General features: G+C 37.2%; 1 protein-coding gene across 2 annotated transcripts in view; it reads right to left on the bottom strand.

Annotated features, from left to right (window-relative positions):
* Positions 1-27432, bottom strand: part of LOC126272990 (serine/threonine-protein phosphatase 1 regulatory subunit 10-like) — a 105838-nt gene that overhangs the window by 19695 nt on the left and 58711 nt on the right. For both annotated transcript variants that reach the window (XM_049976341.1, XM_049976342.1), the window contains exons 5-7: positions 24794-24880; positions 17470-17657; positions 14308-15837 (exon numbers count right to left, since the gene is read on the bottom strand). In XM_049976341.1, the coding sequence (XP_049832298.1) occupies positions 14308-15837; positions 17470-17657; positions 24794-24880 (1805 nt within the window). The remainder of the gene's footprint in view (positions 1-14307; positions 15838-17469; positions 17658-24793; positions 24881-27432) is intronic.

Genomic DNA, 27432 nt, shown 5'->3' with positions numbered 1-27432 from the left:
TACCAGCCATGAAAGTATCGTTTTTAATTTTGTGTAAAATATGGCGTGAGTCAGTTGGCCATATCTAATGTATTGCGTACGGCCGACTAACGTAGGCCGTAATTTGACTTAAGAAGCAAAATTAAAAAATGCCTGTCGGTTGTATAGCAGTGCTGCATTAAAGGCATCTTCAACTCTTATTACTCTGCGATACCATGCAGAAGTTTCAGTTAAATTTGTGGTTTCTGGATTTTAGTGCGACAAAGAGTACCCGAAGGGAAAAAGCTAGTTGTCTACCCTGCGAAGTCTAATGAAGTTACATTGCACCCCTTCTAGCAAAGTGAAAAATCTCGACAAATTGCCACCTAGACGTGCACAGTTTACGAAGGAAAAACAAAAACCACAAAACTGAATAGCAGTACAAATGTGGCACGCCGAAAGGAACGTTTTAATTTTCTCTGGTTTCGATTTGACTTCAGTGTCACAAAAGACTTTTTCAAAGAGGTGAACAGCATTGATTAATTTGAAATACCTAAGAACTTCCTGGCAGATTAAAACTGTGTGCCGGACCGAGACTAACTCGGGACCTTTGCCTAGAATCTTCAAGATTCACTTGTTACGAGTGCAGCTGTTGACTGCGGGAAACAGACAATTTCCACTCGTTCCTTCCTCGAATTTTATAGCTGAGAATGGAGTGGAGTGAGACTCTCGCAACAGTAAATATGCTACATAGTGTAAGCCGATTGCGGATCGTTAAACTATTTACGAATGGCCTGCTGGACGATTTAAGCTGTTGCCGAAAAGGGTCTCAAATACATGTCCTGAACCATATTATTTCCACTTAAACAATGGTTTCTTCGGCATAGCGTCATTCTAAAAGCCTAAAATAACTCGATATAAAATTGCCCATTACAAACAACAAAACCAAAGCAGAGCAGTTTGAACGAAAATTTCAACAGTTCTAAACGAATTGCCATTAACTTGTTTTTACAAGGGATTCGTAAATTTCTACAAACGGGAAATTTAATACGCGTCAATGTAATATTCTAGCTGATCGTTAAAATTCGTTACTAAGCTGTGTTCTTTTCCCTCATTGGACCTGAAGCTGTTGTGCATACAAAAAGACCTGCAACAAAATGTTAACAGACACGTTCTTTTCTTCAACCATCCACATACATGCATAGAAATGTATGTGTGCGATGACAATATCTAACAGTAGAAAAGCCGACTCCAAACTATGGAGCTGCTTCAGAGTTTCTTCTTCGGCGATTCCAGGGAGCAAGTACGTTAAGTCACAAAAGCAATGGAAACTTTGTACAACGTGTTGTGAGTGTCGTGAGGCCAACCTAACTGTATAACATTTTAACTTATTTACAAATCAAATTTTTTATACAATATGCCATATCATATATGAACACTACATATCCATCTATACCAGGGCGCTCGTACGACAGGATATGGGAGGGGGGCGGGGGGGGGGGGGGGGGCGCTAGACCTATGTGTATGAATTATTTTTAACATTTTGGAAGACGAATGGCGGATTATAAATAGACGTAAAGAAGTTCCGACCCTGTTCAAAACCTATGTAACCCTTGCGCTTTTGTGGTCTCAGTCGTAGTTTTCCAAATACGTGGTGTGATGAAATGGTAAATGAAATATAATTTCGCTGGCTTTATACATCTAATTTTCAAAACTTTATCTTGTTGGTACACATGTTCCTGATGTGTATATGCATTTTTACAGCCTTTAATATTTAGTTTATTGTTGATAGTCGAAATGATTATACGTTTTTCCAAGTGTTCTACGAAATTTTACTACCGAAAAAGAGAGATCACAGGATCAGCATTGCATTTTGCTTGAAGAAAAAATAGTAATACAGTGCAGCGCCGCATTCTAAATGTTGACTGTGGCTTTTGGCGAATCTACTGTACGACAAAGAGTTTACGAGTGACAGGGATCGAAAAGACGACGACCGCGCTGGAACTTCTATTACTGATGAAAAAAAGTTTCTGGAAGGTACCTTAATCAGTATACTAAAGGTTTCTGTTTATGGCGGCATATCTTTGATCACGCCAAGCAATTTCTTTTCCGGAGATATATGTATGGAACGAGAAGCAGCAAAATTTGTTCCGAAATTGTTGAAATTCAACAAAAACGATTATCATAGACGTCGCTCAGTAATTGCTGAATGAAGTTGACAACGATCCAGAACTTCTTTAGAAGGTTATAACAGGTGACGAAAATGAAGGCCCAATCGTTCCAGTGTAAACTACCTGAAGACCCAAGACAGTAAAAATTCGATCACATATAAAGATTCTCACTTTTTTCTTAGATTACGAAGGGATAGTGCATTACGAGTTCCTGCTTTAAGGTCGTGCGGTCAATAAGCAATACAACCAGGCTTGCGTGAAGCAACCTGGAGAAACGATCAAAACTGTGGTGAAACCACGCGTGGAAATTCCATCACGATAAACCACCCCATGGTTTACACACAACAAAATTTATTGTCTCAGTCACTGTATTCTCCGGACATGGCCCCCTGCGAAGTCTTTCTATTCCCGATGCTGATGAGAACCCTGAGTGGACATTGTTTTGCCACCGTTGATGAGATAAAATTCGCTGCAACACGGTAACAAAAATTGAGTTCCAGAAGTGATTCCACGATTGGAAAATGCGCTGGCACGAATGTATTATATGGGGGAGGGGTGTATTATTTAGATGGGAACGAAGTTGATGAATAAATGAACATTCTTTAAGCAAAACAAAAATTCGTTACTTTTTTTATCGCACCTTGTACATTCCTTCCACAGTAAACAGCAAAATGAAACTTTTGCCTTTTGTTGTATTTATGCCAGCTACTTTGAAACATTCAGCAATTCTTAAAATATGCTCCTGTACAAATTGTTTCCAGACATATACAATGTCCCTGAAGTAATTGAGCCTATTAGAATACAAGCTGACTAAAGAAGAACATCAAGCCAACATCAAATGACATGAGTTGGCAGCCTGATTCAACGATTGAAGATTTAATTTAGAGCACTACAGCAAATGACTGTATGAACCGCAATGAGCAAGACTTCAAGAGATCAGTAAGACTCATTAACATTTTATGCTTCTGTGTGAAGAATCTACAGTGATACTGTCATCATCCCAGTTTGTGTGAAACCAGGGAGTTGCCTACAATATTGCTCTCTGGCTTTAAGTTCAATAATCAACTTTCACTTAATGAAATCTAATGTGTGGTCATGGGTGTTTATCATTGGGTGTATAAGTTTTCTGTACAACTAGTGGTTTCAGGCAATTCAGTATTTCTGAGCAATCCCATATATGTTTTGCTACATTGGAGCATATTTCTACATGCCATAACCGGCCACAATGTGATCGAGGATACACATACAGCCCAGAGTTACAAATTGTTGTCAATCCTTGATCTTATTTTGCTGTTATTAAGTTCTTTGTTCTAACATTACGCACAGTATGTAACTTTTTTTCTGCCACCCCTCTGTGGTAACAAAATCTGCAGCATACACTAGAATACTGGTCCTTTGGACACAAATAGTGTCATGTTTAAAGAAGTTTTACTAAAGATTACTGAAGGACCTCTATTATTTCTTTTATTTGATGCACAGTGTTTTTCTTTGCTGTAAATATTGTAGTTGACTCCCTGGAGTAATACATAGGAGCTTTTGTTTCCTTTAATATTTCCAACTATATGAACAAAGTGCAGTTCACCACTGCTGCATGTTTATGACAATGCACTGAATACCACCAGAAAATTATTGTAACACGCAAAATGTTCTTTTCAACAAAATATTGCAATGCTGGTGACACCAATAGGTATCACTTGTTACCAAGTTGTTTTCTTGACAAGACATGCAGCAATGGGAAAAACAGAGTACAGTGTTACTTCTTCACAGCTGTTGTGTCCAGAACAGTTCTGCTGGTAGCATCATTAACGACAAATAAAATTAACGAATCTTCTTGTAGCTTGTTTCCTGGTCCATGAATCTGAAAATCCACCCACAACCAATTCATCTCCTCTTCTGATACATTAAAGACTGTGAAACATCCAGCAGCTGCTGGAGGTGCATGGGCTGTGTGTTTACAGCTCATTCAGAACATAGCTGAGCATTTCAAAGCCTATATTGTATCAGATGAAGATAAACTAGTTATGGCTGTATACACGGATCTTCATGGATCGAACTTAACATTATTAAAGATAATATTGTTCTCTTAATACACTACCCAATTTCCCAACAGCTGCATGTTTGGCATCCTTGGCCTGTATATTGATGTCCATAATTCTTTAGTGTCAGATGTGACAAATGCTCCAAGAAGAACCTTTTCATCGCCACAATTTGTTGCTTGAGTGAATGTAAACTGTTGTCAATATGTTTACCTATAGTGTTTGACATTGAAGCGATTATGGACACAGTGTCACTTGCATATACAGAAATCTCCAAACAGTTGTACTTTGCAGATATCGTCGCCACCACACTGTATATGTACGCTGTGCACATTTTGTGTTCTTCCAAACAAACATTATTATCCTCAGATGTCCAGGACCTGACTTCAAGCAGCAAAATGGATAAGAGGCATACATGGCGCAAAGTAATACTTTTGTATCCTTTCCACAACAATCTGTGTCTTGTGTAGAACAACTATTCTAGGTTACATTACTGTCAACTATCACTGCTATGGTCAGATTATAATTGCCCTTTTAATTAGAAACAGAGCATTTTTGCGATTCCATTATTTTACAAAGTTACCATATTTTTTCTAAACTAACAATATGCAGTATGTACTTATTTCTACTCTTATTTTTGAGAATAGAAGGCAATAACTATGTGAAAGTTTAATGAGGCCATAGCAGTTGCTTTCGTGTTTTTTTTATGCATGAAAAATATTATCACTGGGGCACATCTAACATACATGTCTTAAAATGTAGATTGTGCACAATTTCAGATGCCAGCACAACTTAAAGTTGGTGGGAATCCCCAAAGTTGCAGCAATTCCACACACAATGGATTACAATTAGTTGTGATGTGGATGTAGCAAAAAAAGTAAACTCTGAAATACGGAAAACATGTTATGCCTATCAAGAACGGATGAAGAATAAAACATGGTGAAGATACAAGACATTCAGGAACAGAAGTTTGGAAACTGGACAAAATGTTTAAAAATGAATTAACCTAATGATCAGTCAATGATAACAACAAAGTACTTTGCTGCTAACTTGCCACAAAGATATGGTAATACTAAACAGGAAAAATGTTCAATGAACTGCAAAAAGTACAGAATACCAACATTCTGAAGATGATATAACTGAATTCTACTTTCCCTCTGCAAAGACCACAATAACTTAAAGTGGTCATATGATAAAGGATGCTGAAGTAACATCACTTGATTTTATTCTTTGAATGGCATATTTTTAAAGCCATCTGTTGGAAAAGAAGTTACAAATTATAATCCATGGATTAGGGAGTTCTCTATACAGGTTCAAAAGTAAAATATGTTATCAGCAAACCAGAAACAGCAATAATGAGATAAGTGATGAATTTAAGTGTACTATTCAGGATACCACAGGCTAGGGGAAGGTGTGCAGAAAAGACATTTAATTCAGAAACTGAAGAGAAGGTGATTTCAAAACATTTGAAATTTATGACGTTCTGCTTGTGTCATACAGATAAATGGGACATAAAATGAAAAAGTTACTATGATTTATACAGATATCAAGTCATGGGGTTCCAAATTTCACTAATGACATACTGACAATATGTGATAAAACATCAAAGGGACAAAATGGCTTTGTTATCATGTGTTACAAACTACAGTCTAAGTTAAAGCTCTATACAGAACTGGCCGGAGTAAGATCCAAATAACCATCAAACTTTGACCAGACCACTGATACAGTGAACAGTAAATGAAAATAGAACATGCTATAATGACAAGGAGACTAATGATACAAAAATTTGCTAAAACTGACTTGCCAAAATTCAGCACCTTGCAATATGGAAACATCTATATAAATCAACATATGACACCTAGAATGCAAATATTTACATCTGTAAATCTCATAAGATCCTAAAAAAAGTGGAGCAATTTACTATTTTCATGTCACTTGCCTCGTTTCTTTGGAAATATTATGAAAGTTGAAGCTAACAAACTCTACAACAGGCCAAATACTTAATTACTACATTACCTTTTTACTCTATTAACTCAACAAAATGCATCTATAGATGCGAACAAATATATGAGAAGATAATTACTCTGTTACAACATGATGGACACTACCAAGAAAGTCACAGGAAATTGGAAACTTCCAGGTCACTATCATCACAACTGAATAGTTGCTGTCCCATAGATCATAAATACAGAGCTCTGGACACAACATTTCTTCTTAATTTTCCCATATTTTTAAACAGCACATTTTTCAAATACTTTCTAATATTTTTCGTACTCCGCTCCAGGATGTCACAAGACACAAATAAGTTTGTTCACAGCATCTGTTTTCTGCACTGTGAGCTCATTAACGCTCACTAGCAACTTCAATTATCCATTGAAGAAGAACACACTATTATCTCTAGAGGATAATCCTGCAAACCAACCTGAAAACTTAAAATGTTTCTCAAGTATGTATGTAACTGGTCTTGTTTGCATGGACTGCCGACATTAAATATCTGTTCCTTTCTGGAAGGCGCAATTCCTTTAATACTTCATGGGAGCTCTCAAGGGACGATTTATTTGAGGAATAGCCATATTTGAATGCTAACAATTCCTATTCCATACGAAACTACAAAAATATTATTATTATTATTATTATTATTGTAGTGAATGGACTTCCAACATAAAATATAATCAGAGCGTGAAAAATGAAAGCAGTTCATAAAGTTAATTTGCTGTAGCAAACCTGCAGTTTTCAGTTTCTTCATATCAAATGATTCTCCCCCACCCTCTGGTTAGTATTTTCTTATTTATTCACAACAGAAATGTCTTATGACGACTCATCAATGAGAAACATTCTATGTGCTCCACTACAGTAATTTGACATTTAGTGTAGATATCCTGTGGTGCAAATTTCATCTAACTGAAAGCAACACACTTTCTGATTCTTCATGTGGGAACTGTACTGCAGCTTGTAGCACTCCCTTCAGAGTTGGGAAGGAAGGGATTAATTAGAAAGTAAATAAAATAATATAAACTAATAAAAATGGATACTGTAGTGTCATTTACGCGGCACCTTGATTGTGAAATTGTTGTGCAGGAAAAATACGTTCAATTTGCTGGATTTATGTCACGTCTCGCCAAGTCCAAAATCTGTGCCGTAATTCTCAACATCCCACCAAATTTTCATCCCAAACTTATTTTGTTTGTGGTGATAATCTACCCCAAGAGTCTATAAACTGTGAGCCAACAGTTTTCGAAGGGAGCACTGACACTCATGGTAAAAGATGCAATGGAATGCTGTCTGTGTCATTGGTAAAATTTTCAGACAGGCTGAAGAAAAGATATGAACTGACAAGTATTTAACCATGGATGAATTTTACCAACAATGTTCAGATGCACTGAACTATTTTTAATGAAACCACCACATACAGTCTGAATTATTTTAAACCTGAGATACAGCAGATGCCAAAAACACTGAGATCACATAGGAAAGCAACTCGCTGCAACAAAAGACATTCAAAACAAATGTTGCAGAATAATGTAGGAAGAAATCCTCTTTGTACTTCCAGAAAATCTAACAACACACACCATGTGGTGTACAAGAACTGTTTTGGGCATCTGAGTTGAATGTTTTGATGCATTCACGGCTCAGGCCAGATCTCAAACCAAGTGAAAAGTCACTTGTTTCCAAAGCCAAAAAGCTATGTCGAAAAAACAGACAGAACACTTCTATAGCACTGGGAGGTGGAGTGGAGAAATGCTCACCCCCATGGTCGCAGCATTCAAGTACAGTCTTGTAATCAAGCAGTAAAAGAAATTTGGAATGTATGCCCTAAACTTGCTTTATGTTAATATAAAAACACAATTCACAAAAGTATTTTAAGTGCTTTGTAATTTTTACTTTAGAGGTAACACTGCAATTTTTCATACTCTGCTTGAAACAGGTAGCTTTATCTCCAAAGTCCGCCTTTCTCTAGTCTACACTCTCTTTTGTTGCATCTCTATATTTCAAAAATTCGACAAAGAAAACCCAACATCCATATTATGACTGTATTTTTGAAAAATGTGTTGTTTAAAAAATTGCACCTGAGAAAACAAAACTCAAGTCCCATTTCCTGCAGTTCGTAACAATAAATTGTTTCACGATTTATATTTCTGTAGTGTTCATAACGTCTAGAACTTCCACTGATGCTATACCACAATAACCTTGCATGCTACATTATTACTTTCTTATCTTATGCATTATATCTCCAACTTCAGGCAGAAAGTTGTTATAAATGAAATTATGACAAAACAACTGGAATGTATCTCGGTTCCCATCAAACTGAATTTGCAAACGTGAATCCACTCTTACCTCTTTGCAGAAAATTATTATGAAAACATCCTGGTATCTTGGAACACAGGCTTATGACCCGTAATAAACAGCAACAGCAGCAGCAGCAATGTATCAGCTATGAGCAATGTTTCTTGGAGTAGGATAGACAGCTTATTCCGTTTCAAAAAATCTAAAGGATAGTAATTCAAAATAAATGTGCACCTGCCTTAGAGTTTTTATACCAGCCCGAGTCAATTATAGTAATAAATAATAATGAAACATTATGGCAACTGGTGATGCTGTCTCATTACTACTAACATCCTGAAGGACCCCTGCATTATCATTTTAATAAGACTGAAATTACAGTTCCAATACACATGAGAAGTTAGCGAACCCATGAATAAATTCTGTATTGAATGTGTAATTTTGTTTCAGATTATTTTCCTAATGCCATTTGCAGCTGGGCTTTTAAGTAATTGTACAACATTAATTTCTAGTCCCCAACTTTCATAAGCTGCCCCACACACTGTCTAAATTTGTAAGAACCCTCAGCTGTATACTAAATGATATTAACATTACAAAATTACATAGCTCTCTTTAACGATTACCCTAATGAAGTGAAGTTGAAAGAGACCTAGGAAACTTGTGTGTATCCAAAGCTTGCTTTGAAACCAATTCTTGCAGTGTAATTCTTCTGAATTCATCTGTGCAGGTTGACAACAGCTGATGGTAGTGTGGAGAGGTACTCCTGCCAGCTCTTGATGTCAGCACCACTCAGGCCACCACCTTCCGCTTCAGAGCATGCTTTAATTCCTCAGTTTATTCAGTTACAAATTTGTAGACAAAAGGTAGATTGCTATACTTTTGGAACCATTGTATAAAGCATATATGCTATGCAACAGTGTTATTTCAATTATTCATTAAAATTTCAGAGAGATTTGTTCTGAAGTTAAGAAGAGGTAAATTTACAACACTTCGCTAAACAGAGGAAGTTTTGTTGCCCCCTTCACAGAAAGCTGACTTTACCAAATGAGAACAGAAAATAAATTTCAATCTAAAACTGCTTTCTTCCTGTTGCATTCAAAACATTTCTTGAAAGTTCATACAATGGTTTGTAATGCAAACTACAGATGGTAGCCAACTTAACTGATATTTGATCCAATTTTTCTTGAACCAAATTGTCTGACAAATGTGATAAAATTATCACCAAGGAAAAGAAAAATAATTTTAAAATATGAAGAAAACAAACCATTCTAGTTGGCATCGGTGGCTGAGTATCTTCATAGTGCAACTTAACAACAAATAAATAAAAAAAACTTATCTCCAGAGAACAGACATTAACTGAAAAATAAGAATTGTAGAATGATTACACAGCATACATGTAACATGTTATTAAAGTAACAATTACAACAAACAAAAGAGAAACACTGATGTTGAAAAACTGAACTGTAGTATCTGTTGGTACTTCAATGACACATGTAAAACTGAAAGTAAATAAATAAATTACTTAGAACTTTTTGAGCTATAGTGTCCCTGCAATAGCCAATGTCACTTCCACCTACAAAGGATAAAATTTTCGTTGCTGAATATAAACAATGTTATTTCTCAGGTATTAATTGCCACCAACAACGGAATATCTAGAAAGAAGAGAAACATTTTCCAATTTTGTTTAAAAAAATAAATGCTGGAAGAGGTGTGTGTGTGTGTGAGAGAGAGAGAGAGAGAGAGAGAGAGAGAGAGAGAGAGAGAGAGAGAGAGAGAGAGAGGGGGGGGGGGGGGGGATATTTCATTTCTGCTTTGCAAGGCTTGTGGCTGTACTGCATCCTATAGCTGCATTTATTCAGCAGATGTCCCGAAGCAGTTCATAGTAGCCATTCAGTGCAGAATCCTATCCTTCCTTTTTCTCTTTCATCTGCTTTATGCTGTGCAAAAATGCCACAGATGTCAGTCTTTAACTGACTAACAATTTAACATCAGCACATACTACATGGCTTCACTCCTGTGTTACTACACAGGATAATACAAAATTCAATAAACATGAAAACCCAACAGCTGTGATATGTCTCATTCACAAATGAATTTAATAAACCCGTGTAATAATAACCAGCCACAGTATGATACAAGATGTGATATTAAAATCACCTGGACGTCACCTTTCCACTGACAGTTACTTCCCAACTGAAACTGTACTTAAAGGATAACTATAGTCAAGACGTTATTACTAGACTATGATTCAACTTAAGATAATGCCCACCTGTAATCTGGAAATCTGATCATCAAATAAAGGCCCCAAAAAAAATCATAATCGTTCCGAAGTTTAAAGAGAAAATCGGCACACACCACATAAGGCTTCTGGAGATTAGACATATATTTGCGGAACTTCACAGGCTATGTAATGTCTACACACACACACACACACACACACACACACACACACACACACACACACACACACACACAATATTTATATATATCCAAAATATTATGACCAAGTGACCAAGTACCTAATTGCAAGGTGGCCCACCTTCAGAACACAATGCATGTCCAGATGTACCATGTCTTTACATACAAGTCACGTTATTCCCATAACTTATGGTCTGGTGGTTTATAGGTGAGGAACTGGTGTAAAATATGTTCACAGATTTGTTCCTTCAGGTTCCAATCAGACAAATTTGAAGGCCTTGTGACATAGCAGTCTGAGACATCACCACTGTCGAGGAAGACATCATCAAAGCCTGAAGGGATGCAGACAGTCTGCAACAATGTTCACGTAGACTGCGGCTGTCATGACAACTTCGATTACTGCCACACACCCTGTTTAAGTCCAGGTGAATGTTCTACCAGGACATAATATTGGCCCCACTCATTCAAGCAGCTGTTTATCTGGATGACAGTGTTTCCAGGCATGACCATCAACATGGTGTAACAAGAAATGTGATTTAACCAACCACGTGACATTTCCAGTGATCCATGAGCCAATCTCTGTGATGCTGTGCCCACCACAATCATAACTGATTATGTCGTTGTACCAATATAAAAACATGTAGGGGCTGCCTACAGGGAGGCCCATTTTCAGCAATGTGCACTGAACAGGGTGCTCCAAAACACTTTTGCCTCTATCAGGATCGTACTCTTGCCAGATCTGTTACAGGTCACCACTGTGCTGACTTATAGTGTGGTCAAGCTTCAAACCTCTGTTCTGTGATGAGGCAGGGACTTCCAAATCTTGTTGCCTATTCAGGATTTCACCATCTTTCAATCACTTCTCATGGATGCTCACCAAAGGTCATGGCCAATAGCAGACTAACTTTGCCATCTAAGAGTTATTTGCTGCCAGGTGTCTGGTCATAACAACATGCTTTATGTCAAGGTCACTTATGTCAGAGGATTCCTCAATTCATGACCTTGTCACTAGAATGATCCCAACATTTGTTTCCACTTCTCTAATATACTTTCCTTGCCACCTCACATGCCCGCAATGCCAACAGTGAAGCATTCAGTCCCATGGTGGACCATGGTTGTACATGATATGCTTCATGTTCCTGCCTGAGACTTTCAGTGAATTAGGCAAGAAAAGCAACCTCAGATTAGAAAAAGTAAGATGATAACAAGTTACTCAATTTAAATTTACCCTGCTCAATCTCCACCTACACACGCTAATTACAAGGTATAGAAAAAAGAATACCCTGATATGGGGTGCTGTACTTTCAAAACTAACGAGAAAACTGATTTTTTACATACACACACACACACACACACACACACACACACACACACACACAAAAGGTGTAGTGGCTAACTTCTGAGCTTCCAGAGTTTGTGCATCTTTGACCTAAGATAAACCAACAGAAAAAATGTTCCCAAGGGAAAAACGTGACTAACAGGGAAGATTCTAGATAAGACCATGCAAGGAACTTTTTAGGAGACTTTCTCTCAGAACAAACAGAACGATCTCACATATAGGTGCTGTGGCGTCCTGCTGAATCCACAAAGTATGAAATACTGTGATCATGAGAATTTTGTGTATTGATGTCTGAAAAATCTGATGATTTCTCAATCTATCTCTCATTACTCACTGTAACAGTAACACAATTATCTTCAAATCAGTATGGGCTCCAGACACGCCACACTGTCATTTTGGGGTCATGGGCATCTTGTAGGTGATATTCTTGAGTTGCTCTCCAACCAGTACCAGAAACTCTTCTTGTTTTCTGGGCCACAATTGTGAAAATGTGCCTAACCAGGAAGGAGTGGGTAGGGGGACTTACAATAAATCATTTTCTTATCAGGTTCAAATGGCTCTGAGCACTATGGGACTCAACTGCAGTGATCATCAGTCCCCTAGAACTTAGAACTACTTAAACCTAACTAACCTAAGGACATCACACACATCCATGCCCGAGGCAGGATTTGAACCTGCGACTGTAGCGGTCGCACGGTTCCTCCAGACTGTAGCGCCTAGAACCGCTCGGCAACCCCGGCCAGCTTCTTATCAGGAACACACTCCGTCAATCAAGTGCACAGTTTACATAATTTGTTGTGTTTGTAAACCGATTACACTTTGTAAAGTCATGTATGATAAATGCTCAATGTTCTCCCAATCACACCATCATGAACACCAAAAATGGCACATACACTGCTGTTTGATGATTCAGTCCCCACCACAGTTCCCTCTCTCCACCAGAAGCTATACCCCTCCCAAACTGGGTCATTTTCTTTTGCATCTTGCCTTAAAAAGTGCTTCAATAATGATTCATTAATGTAATTTATATATTTACACAGAATATTGTGAAAACAGATTTTACAGAAATTGATTCACAGATCTGATTCACTTCACCGACATCTCCAGCCAGCCACCCAGCTCTATACAAACAAATTTTGAACTTTGGAATAGGAAACTGGAAAAAGAAATAAGAGTACACAACATGGAGCAGGAAGACATTATTATGATGTGGGTGGGTGGCGGGAGGGGCAGCACATGAACTGAGTTAATAGAAATAATGACTCTTGTTCCTTTTTAAAATCATGTGTCATAGATAACTAAATATGAAAAACATGCACTGTTGCTCACATTTAAGAAAATGCATGATGATAAATAGTTCAATGGAATATAGGTATCAGTTTAGACATTATGGGGCTAAAGAGGGTGGTGGGGGGACAAAGTTATAAAAGAGAAGTATGCAACAGGACAGTATGCCGGTCACATACAATGAGTATGCATGGTTAGAAAACTGTTGAATCCAATAATGAATGATCGGAGTCAATACAGCCAGCGATGCCTACAAAAATGAAAATGACAAACAAGAAGTACGTACCAAATATAAGAAATTATTGGCAGCTTCTCCTTAGGAGCTCACTCTAACCTGCAGTGAAGTTAACATTAACAATTTTTTTTAATTTTTATAGAAAAGATGTGAGATTGCAAACAAGTAACAGGAAAGCTGAATAATTACCACATATAACTTAATGCTTTGCTACTAAATACGACATGAATGTTTGTGGCAAGTGAAATAAGTTTGTCGGACTGACTATAAAGTGCACCTGCCTTTTGCAAGCAGTACTCTATCCTTGACCCATCCAGATGCGATTCATGGAGTGACACAAAACTTCTGCCTGTCACTTGTTCCACTACATACTTTCCTATAAAAATAACTGAATGGCAATGGAAATAACGTAAGTGAAACATGTCATGATTGTACATGGCGAAGGAAAAATTGTGTTCCTTGATAAGCATAAACAAAAACCAATGAATTCATTGTTCTTTCTCAGACAGACCATTATTCGCCAATTATTTCCAAGGAACACTGAAACATTTTCAAATTTTTGTGCTACACTCTCATACTTACGTTTAGGTCTAGGAGGAATCAGTTTAATAGCGCCAGATTTTTCAGTCTTCTTACTTTCTCCAGAAGTAACATCTGTTAATGCTGGTTTCAATTTCTTTTCTGGGGGACCTATTTCCTTCACAGGTGAAGGTCTTTTTAAGACTGGAAACTTAACAGGCCTTTTATCTAATGTTACAGGTTTTTTTAAAGGACGAGGTGGAGGGGGTTTAACTTCCTCTTCTAACCCAGTGGAACGAAATTTGGAATTATAAGTCTTAACAGTTTTGGGTCGAGATGCATCACCAGTTGGCTTTCGTACCTCTATGGAAATTGACAGCTTTTTTTGTTTTATTTCTGGTGGTTTTTTAACTTCACTCATTACAGGTTTTACCTCTGGCTGTGCTTGGCTGTCATCAGTATGAACTTTCTTAGGAATTTTTCCAAGTTTACTTATCGATGGTGGGATGAGTTTGGCCAATGCAGCATTATCTTTTTCAAGCTGATCTTTGTCGGTTTCAGTCTTCTTCTCCTGAAGTTTAACCTCTTTCACTTTCTCTCTATCCCCTCCTTTCAATCTCTCTTTCTCCCCTTCTTTCGATTTTTCTTTCTCCACTTCTTTCGATCTTCCTTTCTCCCCTTCCACCTCATTTAACTTTTCTTTTTCCTTCCCTTTATCTTTGTTTTTGTTCTTTAATTTTTCCTTATTTTTGTCCTTATTAATTACTTTCGTCTTTTCTTTGACAAATTCAGCTGATTTTATGTTCTTCTTTTCAGGGGTTTTGACAGTATTTGGCGGTCCTTTCATATCTTTCACTTTTTTCTGGGATTCTTTTATCCCTTTCAATGTTACACTACTATTTTCAGATTTATCTAGTTTTTTCTTTGATTTTGTTACAGGAGCTTTTAATTCAACTGTATTTTTGGTGCCAACATTTTCAACATCCTTATTCACCAGATTAGATGACTCAGTGACTGTCGTTGCCGTTGAGTCACATTTCTGGACATTGGTCGTGTCAACTATCACTGTTTCTGGCGTTTCTGCATTTACCTTTTTTGGTCTCTCTGCACTTGTAACTTTTGCTAAAACCTGTTTACCATCACGTATCGTTATTTTGTACACTGGCAACTGCCCCATTGGAACATTCCAAGTAGTGTCTTCTCCTGAGTCTTCTGATGTACCTGTTTCTTCTGTCTGTGTGGTATTCAACACTTTCTCTTCCTTTTCCTCCTCTTTAACACTTTCTATATGCACTTCAGGCTTTTTTTCTTCCCCTACCAACTTCGTATCACATGGTGTTACTTTCACATCCGTATCTTCTTTTTTTACTTGCAATTCTGATTTATCTTCACATTCCTTTTTTATTACTTTTACAGGCGTAACATCCGATGGCTCACTCTGTACTTCTGCAGTACTAACTGAATTCTCCTTACTGTCATGAGCAATTAATTGTGGCTCTGACGATTTGATAATGTTTGCATTTAATTCTACACTTTCTCCTTTGACAATCCGAAGCCATTGTTCCACCAGCTTGCTTGCTAGGAGTCTGACACCTGTAAACAAACAAACTACCTTTAATATAAGTAACTATACACAAATATTACAATTAAAGCCAGCAAACAATCACCATGTTTGTTGACATAATATACAAAGTGTCGCTTTAAGAGTCGCCAGGCACTTTCTATTTGGTGTTTTGGCAGATATTTGCAATTCTGTTTTTCTAGCAAGTAGCTAGAGTCAGCCTGAATAAATACCGCTCATCATGTCTTTCACGCAATGCCCAGTGTCGAGTGAAAGCACCAGTTTGTTTCCCCATTACAGACAAAATGATTTTTAAAGTAAGGATTTTATGTAGCCTCACAATAGAGAAGCCTCAAATTAGTCTAAAGATATATTTGTTTTATCAAATACAGCACAGCTCGGTCACTGCTGGAGTAATTGTTATTCCTTGAGTTTTACAGTCCCTGTTAATACATAATGATAAAACAAATATTGCACTGGATTAATCTGGGACAACTCCACTGAACTGGTATGTAAAATTTCACTTTAAAAATAATTTTGTTTGTACTGGGAAACACACCAGTAATTTCTGGTGACACAGGGCACCACAAAACTTAATGAGCTGCATTTGTTTGGACCAACTCCAGCTATACTTTGCAAAGCAAAATTGCAGTTACCTGCCAAAACATCAGAGGATGCATCTGATGACTGTTAGGAGGGACACCCTGTATAACAGTTACACAAAAGTAACATGTTAGAATACAAAAGCCAAGTTGCTGGATCCCACAGACACTAAACATAATTTATCTGATTCTGGGACAGCTGTTCTACTATCAAGAATAATTGAGTGTGTGTGAACACTGCAAACCATTTCACCTCTTCCCCTTCAAAAATTGTGACTAATATGAATAATTAGAATTGGAGACCTCACTTGCAATGAGCCGAGAACACAATGCCACTTCCTAGATATGTGGTTTTTGTGTACAAATTGAAAAGTATTAATGTTAAGATACCAGAACTCTAATGGAAGTCTGACCAGTTTTCAGAAATGCCCCTGTACTATAACATCTGTGTAGTTCACAATGTTACCCGTCAAATTAGTTAAGAAACTTATAACCACACTAATCAAGGCAGAGGACAAGGCTGGAAGCCATACTCTTAAAAAAGTAAACCGCAACCACATCAGCTACCAATAAAATAAACTGCGAACAAGTTAAAAATTAGAAATTCTGTTAAAGAGAAAGTATTTCACTAAACTGGGGGCAAAATTCAGTAATTTCAGTTTCCAATTATTGTTCTCAAAGCTCCCTTTAAACAGTTTAAGTATGAATCCTTATCACTGATAAATGAGCTGTTTTTCCAAAATAACTTATTACAATTTTTTTTAAATAATTCATCTAACAACACTAATCACAACAGTGCCCAAAGAGTAAACTCTCTTTCTAAAGGTCCAAGCTGAATTTAATTTGATTTGGGTAAGGGAGGAATAATACAAAAGAAGCCAAGACAGACATTCATGAACACACCATACCGAGTGTATACACGCACAATAAAAGTGAAGGTGCACGCATAATCAAAGTGAAGGTGTTTGCTGATCACTTTGAACGGGTGGAATACAGGCAAGTATAATCAACTTTACGTATATAATCAAATATCAGTTTACTTTTTTGGCTCAAAGTACTCACTTTCAGAACTTCCATCTTTTGATAGGCCTTTAATTAATTTTGGGCAATTGTTTGTTTTTAGTCTTTCCACATCAACAGGGCACATTAGTAGCAATTCTAGAAGCTCTTGTATCAATGGCCAATTTTTGACAACAATGGCATCTGATAACCATGTGTGAGTCAAATTCCAACCACCTGCTCCCATAAACCTGAAATAAACATGAAATAAAACCCTTGTTTTTCAATTACAATACCACGTATGATGATATGTATCCATTATACAGTTTCGGTATTAGTGCTTATAATAGAGCAAGAGAATAGGTCTACATATACTGAAACTGCACCATCACTTCTTATGAAATGTCATTTTCTAATCTGTATCCATTAAATGTATGACTCCATAAATGGAAGACAGCTGAACACAGATTGATGTGTAACCTGCTCAAGTGAAAGAATGCAAATTCCCATACAGAAGTTATAGAGAACTGACTTATAAACTATGTTTAAGGGTAGCAAAAATATGATGAATGTCTACTGTGAAAAATGAAGACAGCAAAAATGAAATATGAATACCACATTTAAAAAATTTATTCTGTGATACTACTAGGAGGCTACTATCATATCAATGTTTGACTTACACACAGATTCACAAAGGAGACATTAAAATAAAGGATTCAAGAGAATGTTGCAAGTTAAGTTCTTTGAGTTCTTACAAATAGTAAATTCAGTTGATAAAGCTCGATTCTATCTTCCTAGATTTCCAAAAGGGGTTCTACACAATAGCACTTAGTTGACTGATATGCAAGATACCATTGCTGATATGCAAGATACCATTGTGCAAGTACATTTTCAGGCAAACGATAAGAAACAACTGAAATTTTTGTTATACTGGACAGTAAATGTTCAACAGAAAAAAAACTAGAAACATTATGTGCCACGTAATTAAGCTGACACGACCACAAATGTTCTCAACACCTGTAAAATATTTGAAAATGTATGCCCAGCATTACCATATTGGTCACTGAAAATGCTTTTGCTTGTAGGAAAATAACATCACTATGAAGAACTGCAGAACAACTGTGACAGAATTCCACTTAGCAACAGCTATTTGAAAGTTGATAAACAGTATGTAATACCCATAACAAAGGGACACATACCAATATTGACCAATTACAAAATTACCACTAAACTTTTGGAGCTCATCACATAGTTTAAGTACGAGGGCAATCCCAAAAGTAAGGTCTCCTTTTTTTTTCCCCAAGTACATAGACCTGTTTATTTCTAAAATGGTTTGCATCAGTTTACAGCTTGAACATTTAGCTATTTTTTGACATAATCACCATTTCTGTTGCTGCATTTTTGTAGCTGCTGTGGCAGTTTTTGCATCCCCATGTCATAGTAGCTCGCCACCATGCTATTAAGAAAGTTATGAACATCTTATTTCATCCCCGTCAGAGCTGAACCGCTTTCCGGCCAATGTTCTTTTAACCTAGGGAACAGGTGATAGTCACTGGGTGCCAAGTCAGGACTATAGGGTGGGTGGGTGACTATGTTCCACTGAAACTGTTGCAGGAGAGCAGTCGTTTGCCGAGCAATGTGTGGGCGAGTGTTGTCATGGAGAATGTGTACGCCGTTGCTCAACATTCCTCTTCTCCTGTTCTGAATTGCCCATTTGAGTTTTTTCAGAGTCTCACAGTACCTGTCAGCATTAATTGTGGTCACAGCGATTCAGCTCCGACAACGAGGTGAAAGAAGAGGTTCATAACTTTCTGAACAGCATGGTGGCAAGCTCGAATGACATGGGCATACAAAAACTGCCACAGCTTCTACAAAAAAAATGCATCGACAAATGGTCATTATGTCGAAAAATGGCTAAATGTCCAAGCTGTAAATTGATGTAAACCATTGTAGAAATGAACAGGTCTATGTACATAGAGGGGAAAAAAAAAAAAAAAAAAAAAGGAGACCTTACACTTTTGGGATTACCCTCGTACTTAGGGGTGATACTAACAAGCAAAATGGCACGAGACAAGGAGGTAAATTTGGTAGTTGGTAAAGGCAAATAAGAGCGTTACATTTCTTGGAAGGGTTTAAGGTAAGTAAACTGTGCCTACTAAGGTACTCTCGCATGTCCATATCAAGACAGCACACAGTGAACCAATTCAGAAGTGCACTGCTAGAATTGTGGCAAGTTGTTATAGCCCACATAGAAGTGCTGCTTTTATATAAACTGCTAAAACAGGCATGAAGTGCTCTACTTCAAGCACCAACAGTGGTTTGCTGATTATGTACATCAACACAGGTGTGAGGGTTCCAACAAATGTAGACATGATGGTTGCAACTGGATGCACATTTCCCCCTACCCTGGGAACACAGTGTCATTTCACTCTAGCAATTCAGTTACCACACTTCACCACTACAACACTATCATAAATATGTACCATTCACAGGCATTTTCACATAATAGTGTACCAACAAGCGAACAGGTTATCAATAAATATCGTTTGGCAAATATTGGCTTCTGCAAATGGCAAATTATTCTCATGGGTAACTCAATGTTACATCACCCTAAATACAGCTTGTCTGATAAATTTTGTTAATGTATACAATAAACACACCATGACTTTGTCTATTGCCTTGCTGGCCAATGGTCAAAAGAAATTTACTAGGGTCAACTAAAAAGTAGTGGCAACACTGCTGTAACATGAAGGACGTGTGTCAAATGGTGTGCACATTGGCTACAGCTGAAGTACTGCTGTGGGCCGCAATGGCTGTGTTCGAGTCAGTTGCAGTGTTTACTGTCCAAATTAGAGGCCAATTCAAGCATCCTTACAGTATATTTAGGAAACATGAACAATGTGTGTGGACCAAGACTGAAGCAGCATGCGATCAGAGTGCACAACATTTTCAGAATGGAATGTAACAATATTGTGTGTGTGTGTGTGTGTGTACTGCTGACAAAGGCCTTAATGGCCGAAAGCTATAATTGTGTGAACCTTTTTGTTGTGCCTATCGCGGCTATATGGTGAGTAGCAACTTTCCTTCTCTGGTATTGTTAGATTGCATTCTGGATTTTCCACCATTTGAATTCAACACTTTCTGGAATTGCACAAGGCGTGTGGTGATGCAGCATTGTCATGTCATACAGTGGCAAGATGGGTGAAGTGTTTCTGGACGGCAGGAATGTCACTCAATATTGGGCTCATTAGGGACGACCCACCACTGCCCGCAAACAATATGATAACCCAGCTCCTCCTCTTCCTCTTGGATGTGGATTGCCGGTGGAATATGTGCGAGTTAGCTTCAGAGGTTTAGCTTTGTGTCACAAAACAGAGCTCCTTAATTTGCATGATATTCTTGGGTCCCACAAACTGCAGCGCATTGGGTACCACAAGCAATAACTGAGGTGGAAAAGTGGCACCATCATACAACTGCAGAGGAATTGTTCAACCACTACCCCATGGATGGTAAAGGCTTCCTTGGGAGGTTTTTCACTAAGGACAAACCATGAATAACGCAACAACCCAATGACTGGAAAAGCCCACAGAATGTGTACTGTGAACCAGCTGGTACCAAAGTGAAGGTTACTGCACCCCATCATCCTTTGTGCACAATATTACACAGCAAATCCCCTGCTAGTACTCCTGAATTTGTAGGAGTGGTAGATATTGGAGCACTCACCGAATTCACCTGATATGAGCCCGTGGATTATGATCTGTTTGCCAAAATGAAAGAACCTCTTTGTGGCACGCACTACAATACAAGAGAAGACATCAACGCCATGGGGCACTCACTGCAAGAGACTGACAGGGATGAACATGCTGACAGTGTAACAACACCTTCCAACTGCGTGGGTGGAAGTGATCAAGATGCAGAGCAATTATATTCCGAGCATGTAATATGGCGAATGTCTGTCAAAAACCTGATATGAATTATAACAGTGTTGCCACTACTTTTTATCTAAACCATGCATTTTTAAACAACTAGTTGATTATGAGCCAAAGATGAGAATGAACTTATTTCTCTTACTTCCTTTTCCTGAACCACAGTGTTTATGGTAATTTGGTCTCTTCAACAATTTTTATAGTATAGGTGCCACAGCGATTGATATAAATCTTACAGCTGATACTTCTCTGCTGAACGGTAAGTTACACATTGCTACCTGGTCAATACAATATAATTTGCTTATGTTTAATTACATTACAGTTCAATCTATTCGCTAGTGTGTGTGTGTGTGTGTGTGTGTGTGTGTGTGTGTGTGTGTGTGTGTGTGTGCGCGCACGCGCGCCAGCCAGTTTTGTCATTGTATTTTGACTTGTGACACTGAATTCACGCAGCTAAAGAGGAGAATCAGTACTTTCTGAGTATAGTCAAAACAGACATACAATTTGTGAACGAATTTATCAGTGAATGAGAGTGACAAAACTCCATGTGTTCTTCACAAAGTAGCCTAAAACGTACTGAAAACAGAACAGAGAATATAGATCTATAATCAAATATATCACCATGTAACTTATGATTACTCCTATCTGCAAATTTGTAACCGTGTAGTGCATCAACATTTCTGAAGAGAATGAGATTTTCACTCTACAGCGAAGTGTGTGCCGATATGAAACTTTCTGGCTGATTAAAACTGTGTTCCGGACCAGGACTCGAATTCGGGACCTTTGCCTTTCGCGGGCAAGTGCTCTACCATCAGAGTTACCCAAGCACGACTCACGCCCCATCCTCACTACTTTACTTCCGCCAGTACCTCGTCTCCTACCTTCCAAACTTCACAGAAGCTCTCCTGCGAACCTTGCAGAACTAGCACTCCTGGAAGAAAGAATATTGTGGAGACTGACACAAGTAAAGCTGTGAGGACGGGCGTGAGCCGTACTTTGGTAGCTCAGATGGTAGAGCACTTGCCCGCGAAAGGCAAAGGTCCCAAGTTCGAGTATCGGCCCGGCACACAGTTTTAATCTGCCAGAAAATAACGTTTATGAAGTCTTAAGCACTTAGTAATTAACTTATTTACTCAGGCTCTACTGAAATGCTATGAAAACTTGGGACTGTTGCAAATACTTCGAAATCAACAAATACTGCAGCCAACCACTTCCCTCATTTTACTATTTATTATGAATGAATAAGGAAATAGAAAATGTGATTCACTGATTAATAGATTTCCAGCAATCAAAGAAGGACGACAGAGAGAGAGAGAGAGAGAGAGAGAGAGAGAGAGAGAGAGAGAGAGAGAGACCGCATGGGAAGTTATTTCATAGTTTCAAGCCGTTGCTGTAATATACCCTTCCTTTATTTTTGTTTATGTTTATTATTCTCTTTATTTATAAACTAAAAAATGCCTTTTATTGTCTATATTATTATTATTATTATTATTATTATTAATATTATTATTATTACAGATAATCACAAAAATCGAAGGAACAGACACTTTGGAATTAGTCCCTTGGTATATTCATAAATACATCTTTGGCCTCAATGTATTTTACACGTGCCATAATTAGTGGCAGAAAAAAATCATTTCAGTGCCTTTTTGCTAATATCAGTGCTAATCTGATGACCGTATTTGTGCTATTTTTTAAAAAAAAAATTTGGTTATTTCTTGTTGATATCGGTACTACTTTTGCCAAATTTGATGCTTTTTTGAAAAACCCAGTTTTTTGGCAAAGTTGGCGTATTTTTTACTGATTTCACTGCTACATTTTCCCAATTTTACTGTTATTCTTTTAATAATTTCCCACTTTTTCCCCCGATTTTGCTGTTTACTCCAGTTTTTCTACAGATGTTGCCGATTTCCTTCTTTTTTGGCAAATTCACTTTCTTTTATAATTTCAGTGTCATTTTTCCAAATTTTGGTGTTATTTTTGACATCACATCACAGTTACATGGGAAACAAAGTGTCAGTTTCAGATTAAATAGGAAGTTCAGTCTTCATGCAATAAGAAGTGAAATGCAGTTTCAATGTTAAATAACTATCAGTTATTATTGGTGAACTGCAATCCTCAGATTTATAACATTTTCATCGGGGGAAAAATGACAAATTTTGGGATAATTCAGAAAAAAATGTAGACTGTGTCATTTCTCCACAAATTCACAATTTCGGTTCATTGTTTTCATGACAATTTTCTGTGCCTAACTATTACACATGTTAGATATTAAATTATCTTTTCAGGTGAATTTTTAGTTTCTTTCTATCTACATATATTTCACCATGATTTGCTAATATCTCTGGTGGGACGTAACAATATTGACAATTTTAATTAACCAATACACTGAACCAAATTTATCATACTACAGTATAAGATACTGGTGCTCCATCTGGAAGCAAATAATTGTAATTGTTGTGTGAAGAATTGTAATCACAATGATTGGAAGCATGATTTGCTAATATCTCTGGTGGGACGTAACAATATTGACAATTTTAATTAACCAATACACTGAACCAAATTTATCATACTACAGTATAAGATACTGGTGCTCCATCTGGAAGCAAATAATTGTAATTGTTGTGTGAAGAATTGTAATCACAATGATTGGAAGCAGGAGAAGAGAGATCAGCATAATAGTCCTGATAAAGCAGACAACATGTGCCATGCCATCTAAACAGATCAATATAGCGTACTGGAAGTCCTTGCCGTTTGTTATCAGTATTTTGTATAGAATCTAAGACTTTGTACCTTCCTATAATTTCCAAAAGGATAAATTATGTGACACCATCAGACTTGGCCCAGTCAGCCACAGTTTGATTTACATCTTACACAAAAACACAAATAGGTTTTTAAACTGACTTCTGTGATAATTTATCAGGGAAGATAAAAAAGGCAAGAGGGTCCGCAAGTGACTCAGTCTAGCAGTTCTTATCTTCCAAGTGCACCCTCTACCCGAGGCAGGATTAACCGTTCTAATCAATAATCATACAATTTTCGTTTGACATTTAATGTTCTATGCCAAACAGATAAATTACATGAATATTTGATGGGACAATTCCAGAGAAAATTTAAGTATGCAGGAGTATTAAATAGACTGAATATAATCTGATGTGAATTCCACAGACGTTTTAACTCCTCAACCTATAAAGGCAATTTTAAACCAAAACTGAAAACAACTTTCTTGTCTCTCATGTAATTACCAACCTTTTTCCACTTTCACTTTACTGTAAAATGACACTAGGGTTATATTGTAATGCTTAACTTTTATGTTGTAAATTTAGAAACAAGGATATTTGTTTAGGGTAAGTATGAAATGGACAAATAGTAATACAAAAAAATTCCTTAGAACAAAAGTAATGATAAGATAAACTAAGGAACAGTATGCTCTATGAGGAGAAAGAAATCATGGTACTCACATTCCTAGGAGATCTGTTCTAGTAGATTTCAGTATCTGTATGTAAATACATTTACTGACTAATTTTTTGGAGAATTTTGTCATCAAACTGAAACAACAGAAAAGAAATCATCAGCATAGTAAGCATTACCAAGGTTTTATAGTGACTTAAAAGCAGCTATCAGCTTGGTCTGCAGCATTCAAATATCTAAAGAAAGATGAACAAATGTTTTAGAGTAAAAACCAGTACAATCTGGCCATATCTTCGTATCTACTGTTTCATTGGTGTTAACTACTATGTTGCCCTCTAATCATGCCTGACTACTACTGCTGTATGTAGGGGGGGGAAAAAACCAAACACTGTTTACAGTTAGCACAGATACTATACAAAGACAGTTAAGCACAACAAACATGGCATGGAAAGTCAGGATAATGTCTTTTCTATTTCAATATTCAAATCACAAGCAAAATGAAGACAATATATACAAAATATGTGTTGTGTTGTTAGATGTCCATCACTGTACAATGAAATTCTCATTCCAGAAAATTGACATTAGACAGCATCTTCGGGACAACTTTTGAATGTTAAAAGCACAACTCATTTACTCCAGAAGGAATTTCCACTCTGCAGTGGAGTGTGCACCGATTTGAAGCATTGTGTCCGATTAAAACTGCATACTGCACCAGGACTCTAACCTGGGACTTTTGCCTTTTGTGAACACATGTTCTACAACTGAGCTTTCCAAACACAAGTGAAGTCCTGCCTCTGTCAGAACCTTGTCTCCAACTGTTCTGCTAACTGCGCACTCTTTATGTTTGCATAGTTCAGTTGGTAGACCACTTGCCCCAGCAAGCAAAATTAGCAGTATGGCACTGCTCACTTAAATGTGTGACCAAAGTAGCTCTAACTGAAATTGTCTAGTAACAGCAGGTTCATCACCTAATTACTAATATATCTCAGAATGCTCATGCTTGCTGTTCTGATTCATCTGTGATCTGAGATTACTTATGTGATTACTTATGTGTGCTATCAGACAATTTTTCCATAGCAAGCCAAGTTTTTTCCTTTCTTTATTCATAAAATCATCTAGATTGTTGCAATATTGTTCTGGGCAGCGACAACACCACCACCACCACCACCACCACCACCACCACCACCAAACTACTGACTTTGCTTAGGTCTAAGTTTCATTTAAACTGACACTCAACACTGTTTCAAGAATTCTGTTTCAAGAATTCTACGTTTTACTCTGATGATAACATTTCAAGTGGAGGAATACATTGAGTGGTCTAGACAGCTTTACTTCCAAAATACTCACAGAATCACAGACTCGTTCAGGAAATAGATTTTGTTTATTAATATCACACACTAAGTTATTTCAGTTGCTTTACAGATTTCACATGTTAACCCAATCAAGTGATAAATGGTATAATTAAAAGAACAGTTTCATGAAGATAACAATGATTGACAAAATTGTGAAAGTAGTGCAGGCAGTCAATATTTCTTACAAAAATTTGCAATTAAAACTTGTTACTGGGCCAAAATATGGAACGAAAGAAGGGCGATTAATGGTTTTGCATCACATCAATTTCAATGTTATTATAAATTCAGCTGGAAAAGACTGAGAAAGTACTTCCCTTGTTGGGAGAAAAAAAATCTTGCAATGAGGTAAGCTATAAGAAAAATTAGAAAACTTATGTGAGGAAGATTGTACATAGTTACAAATGCCCTTCCTCGCAAGTGAGGTCAATACCTTAGCAAATTTATTACCTTGCATAGCAAGAAATATAATAATTTGTGGTGAGAACTGAAAAGTGAAAGAAAATTATGTCATGACGATGATGGTATTCTAAGTGGCCAACATTTCACTTTGTGAATGTTTATAAATTGACAGGAGATACAGGAATCAGATGGAGAAATCAACAGTCTGGCTATCTGAATTTCAATTTATTTCTACTGTTATCCCCTGAACAATGACCTGACATTTCACACTTAACTAAGAGTTTGTGTGTGTGTTTACTACATGGAAAAAATATTCAAACAAAGCACACAGATACGTACATAACCAACTTCATCAGTCCACCCCCAGCAGTTACTTATCTATTCTTACTATTTAAGAACAGTTAATCTACCTTGAAACAACATTTGTTAAATCCACAACTATGGATTCTTTCATTCATTCATTAACATATTTCTGTATAATTAAAATTGGGGTTATTTAACATATACAGCCAAGTAGGCTTGTTCTTTAGTGAGGCAGGAGTAATTCCCTCACACAAAATTACAACAACAGGAAAGCTGGGATTAATTATCAAATGAAAGACATTCAACACAATGAGAACAAATTTTCTACCTTTATCTAACTGGCTCAACACTAGCTTACAAGCTAAAATTGGGCAACTATAACCTCCCTCCTGCAGCACCTGCATTTTCTTCTGATCCCATGACAAATATGGTAGTTCCTGTAACTGTGTACTTTCAAATTCATCCCAACCTTAACATTCTCAGTTGTGTAGTGGTAAACGAATGTTTTCATACTTCAGTTCATGTACTCTGCATTTGAGGAGAAGTGATGTAGAATTCAACTACTACCCAAAAGCCGCTCAGGCTTGCCTGAGTGGAATATTAAAACGGGTATTCAGTCCAAGTTGGTGTGATTT

This window comes from Schistocerca gregaria, chromosome 5, assembly GCF_023897955.1.
Source record: "Schistocerca gregaria isolate iqSchGreg1 chromosome 5, iqSchGreg1.2, whole genome shotgun sequence".
Classification (NCBI taxonomy): Eukaryota; Metazoa; Arthropoda; class Insecta; order Orthoptera; family Acrididae; genus Schistocerca; species Schistocerca gregaria.
This window is presented reverse-complemented; position numbering and strand designations above follow the sequence as displayed.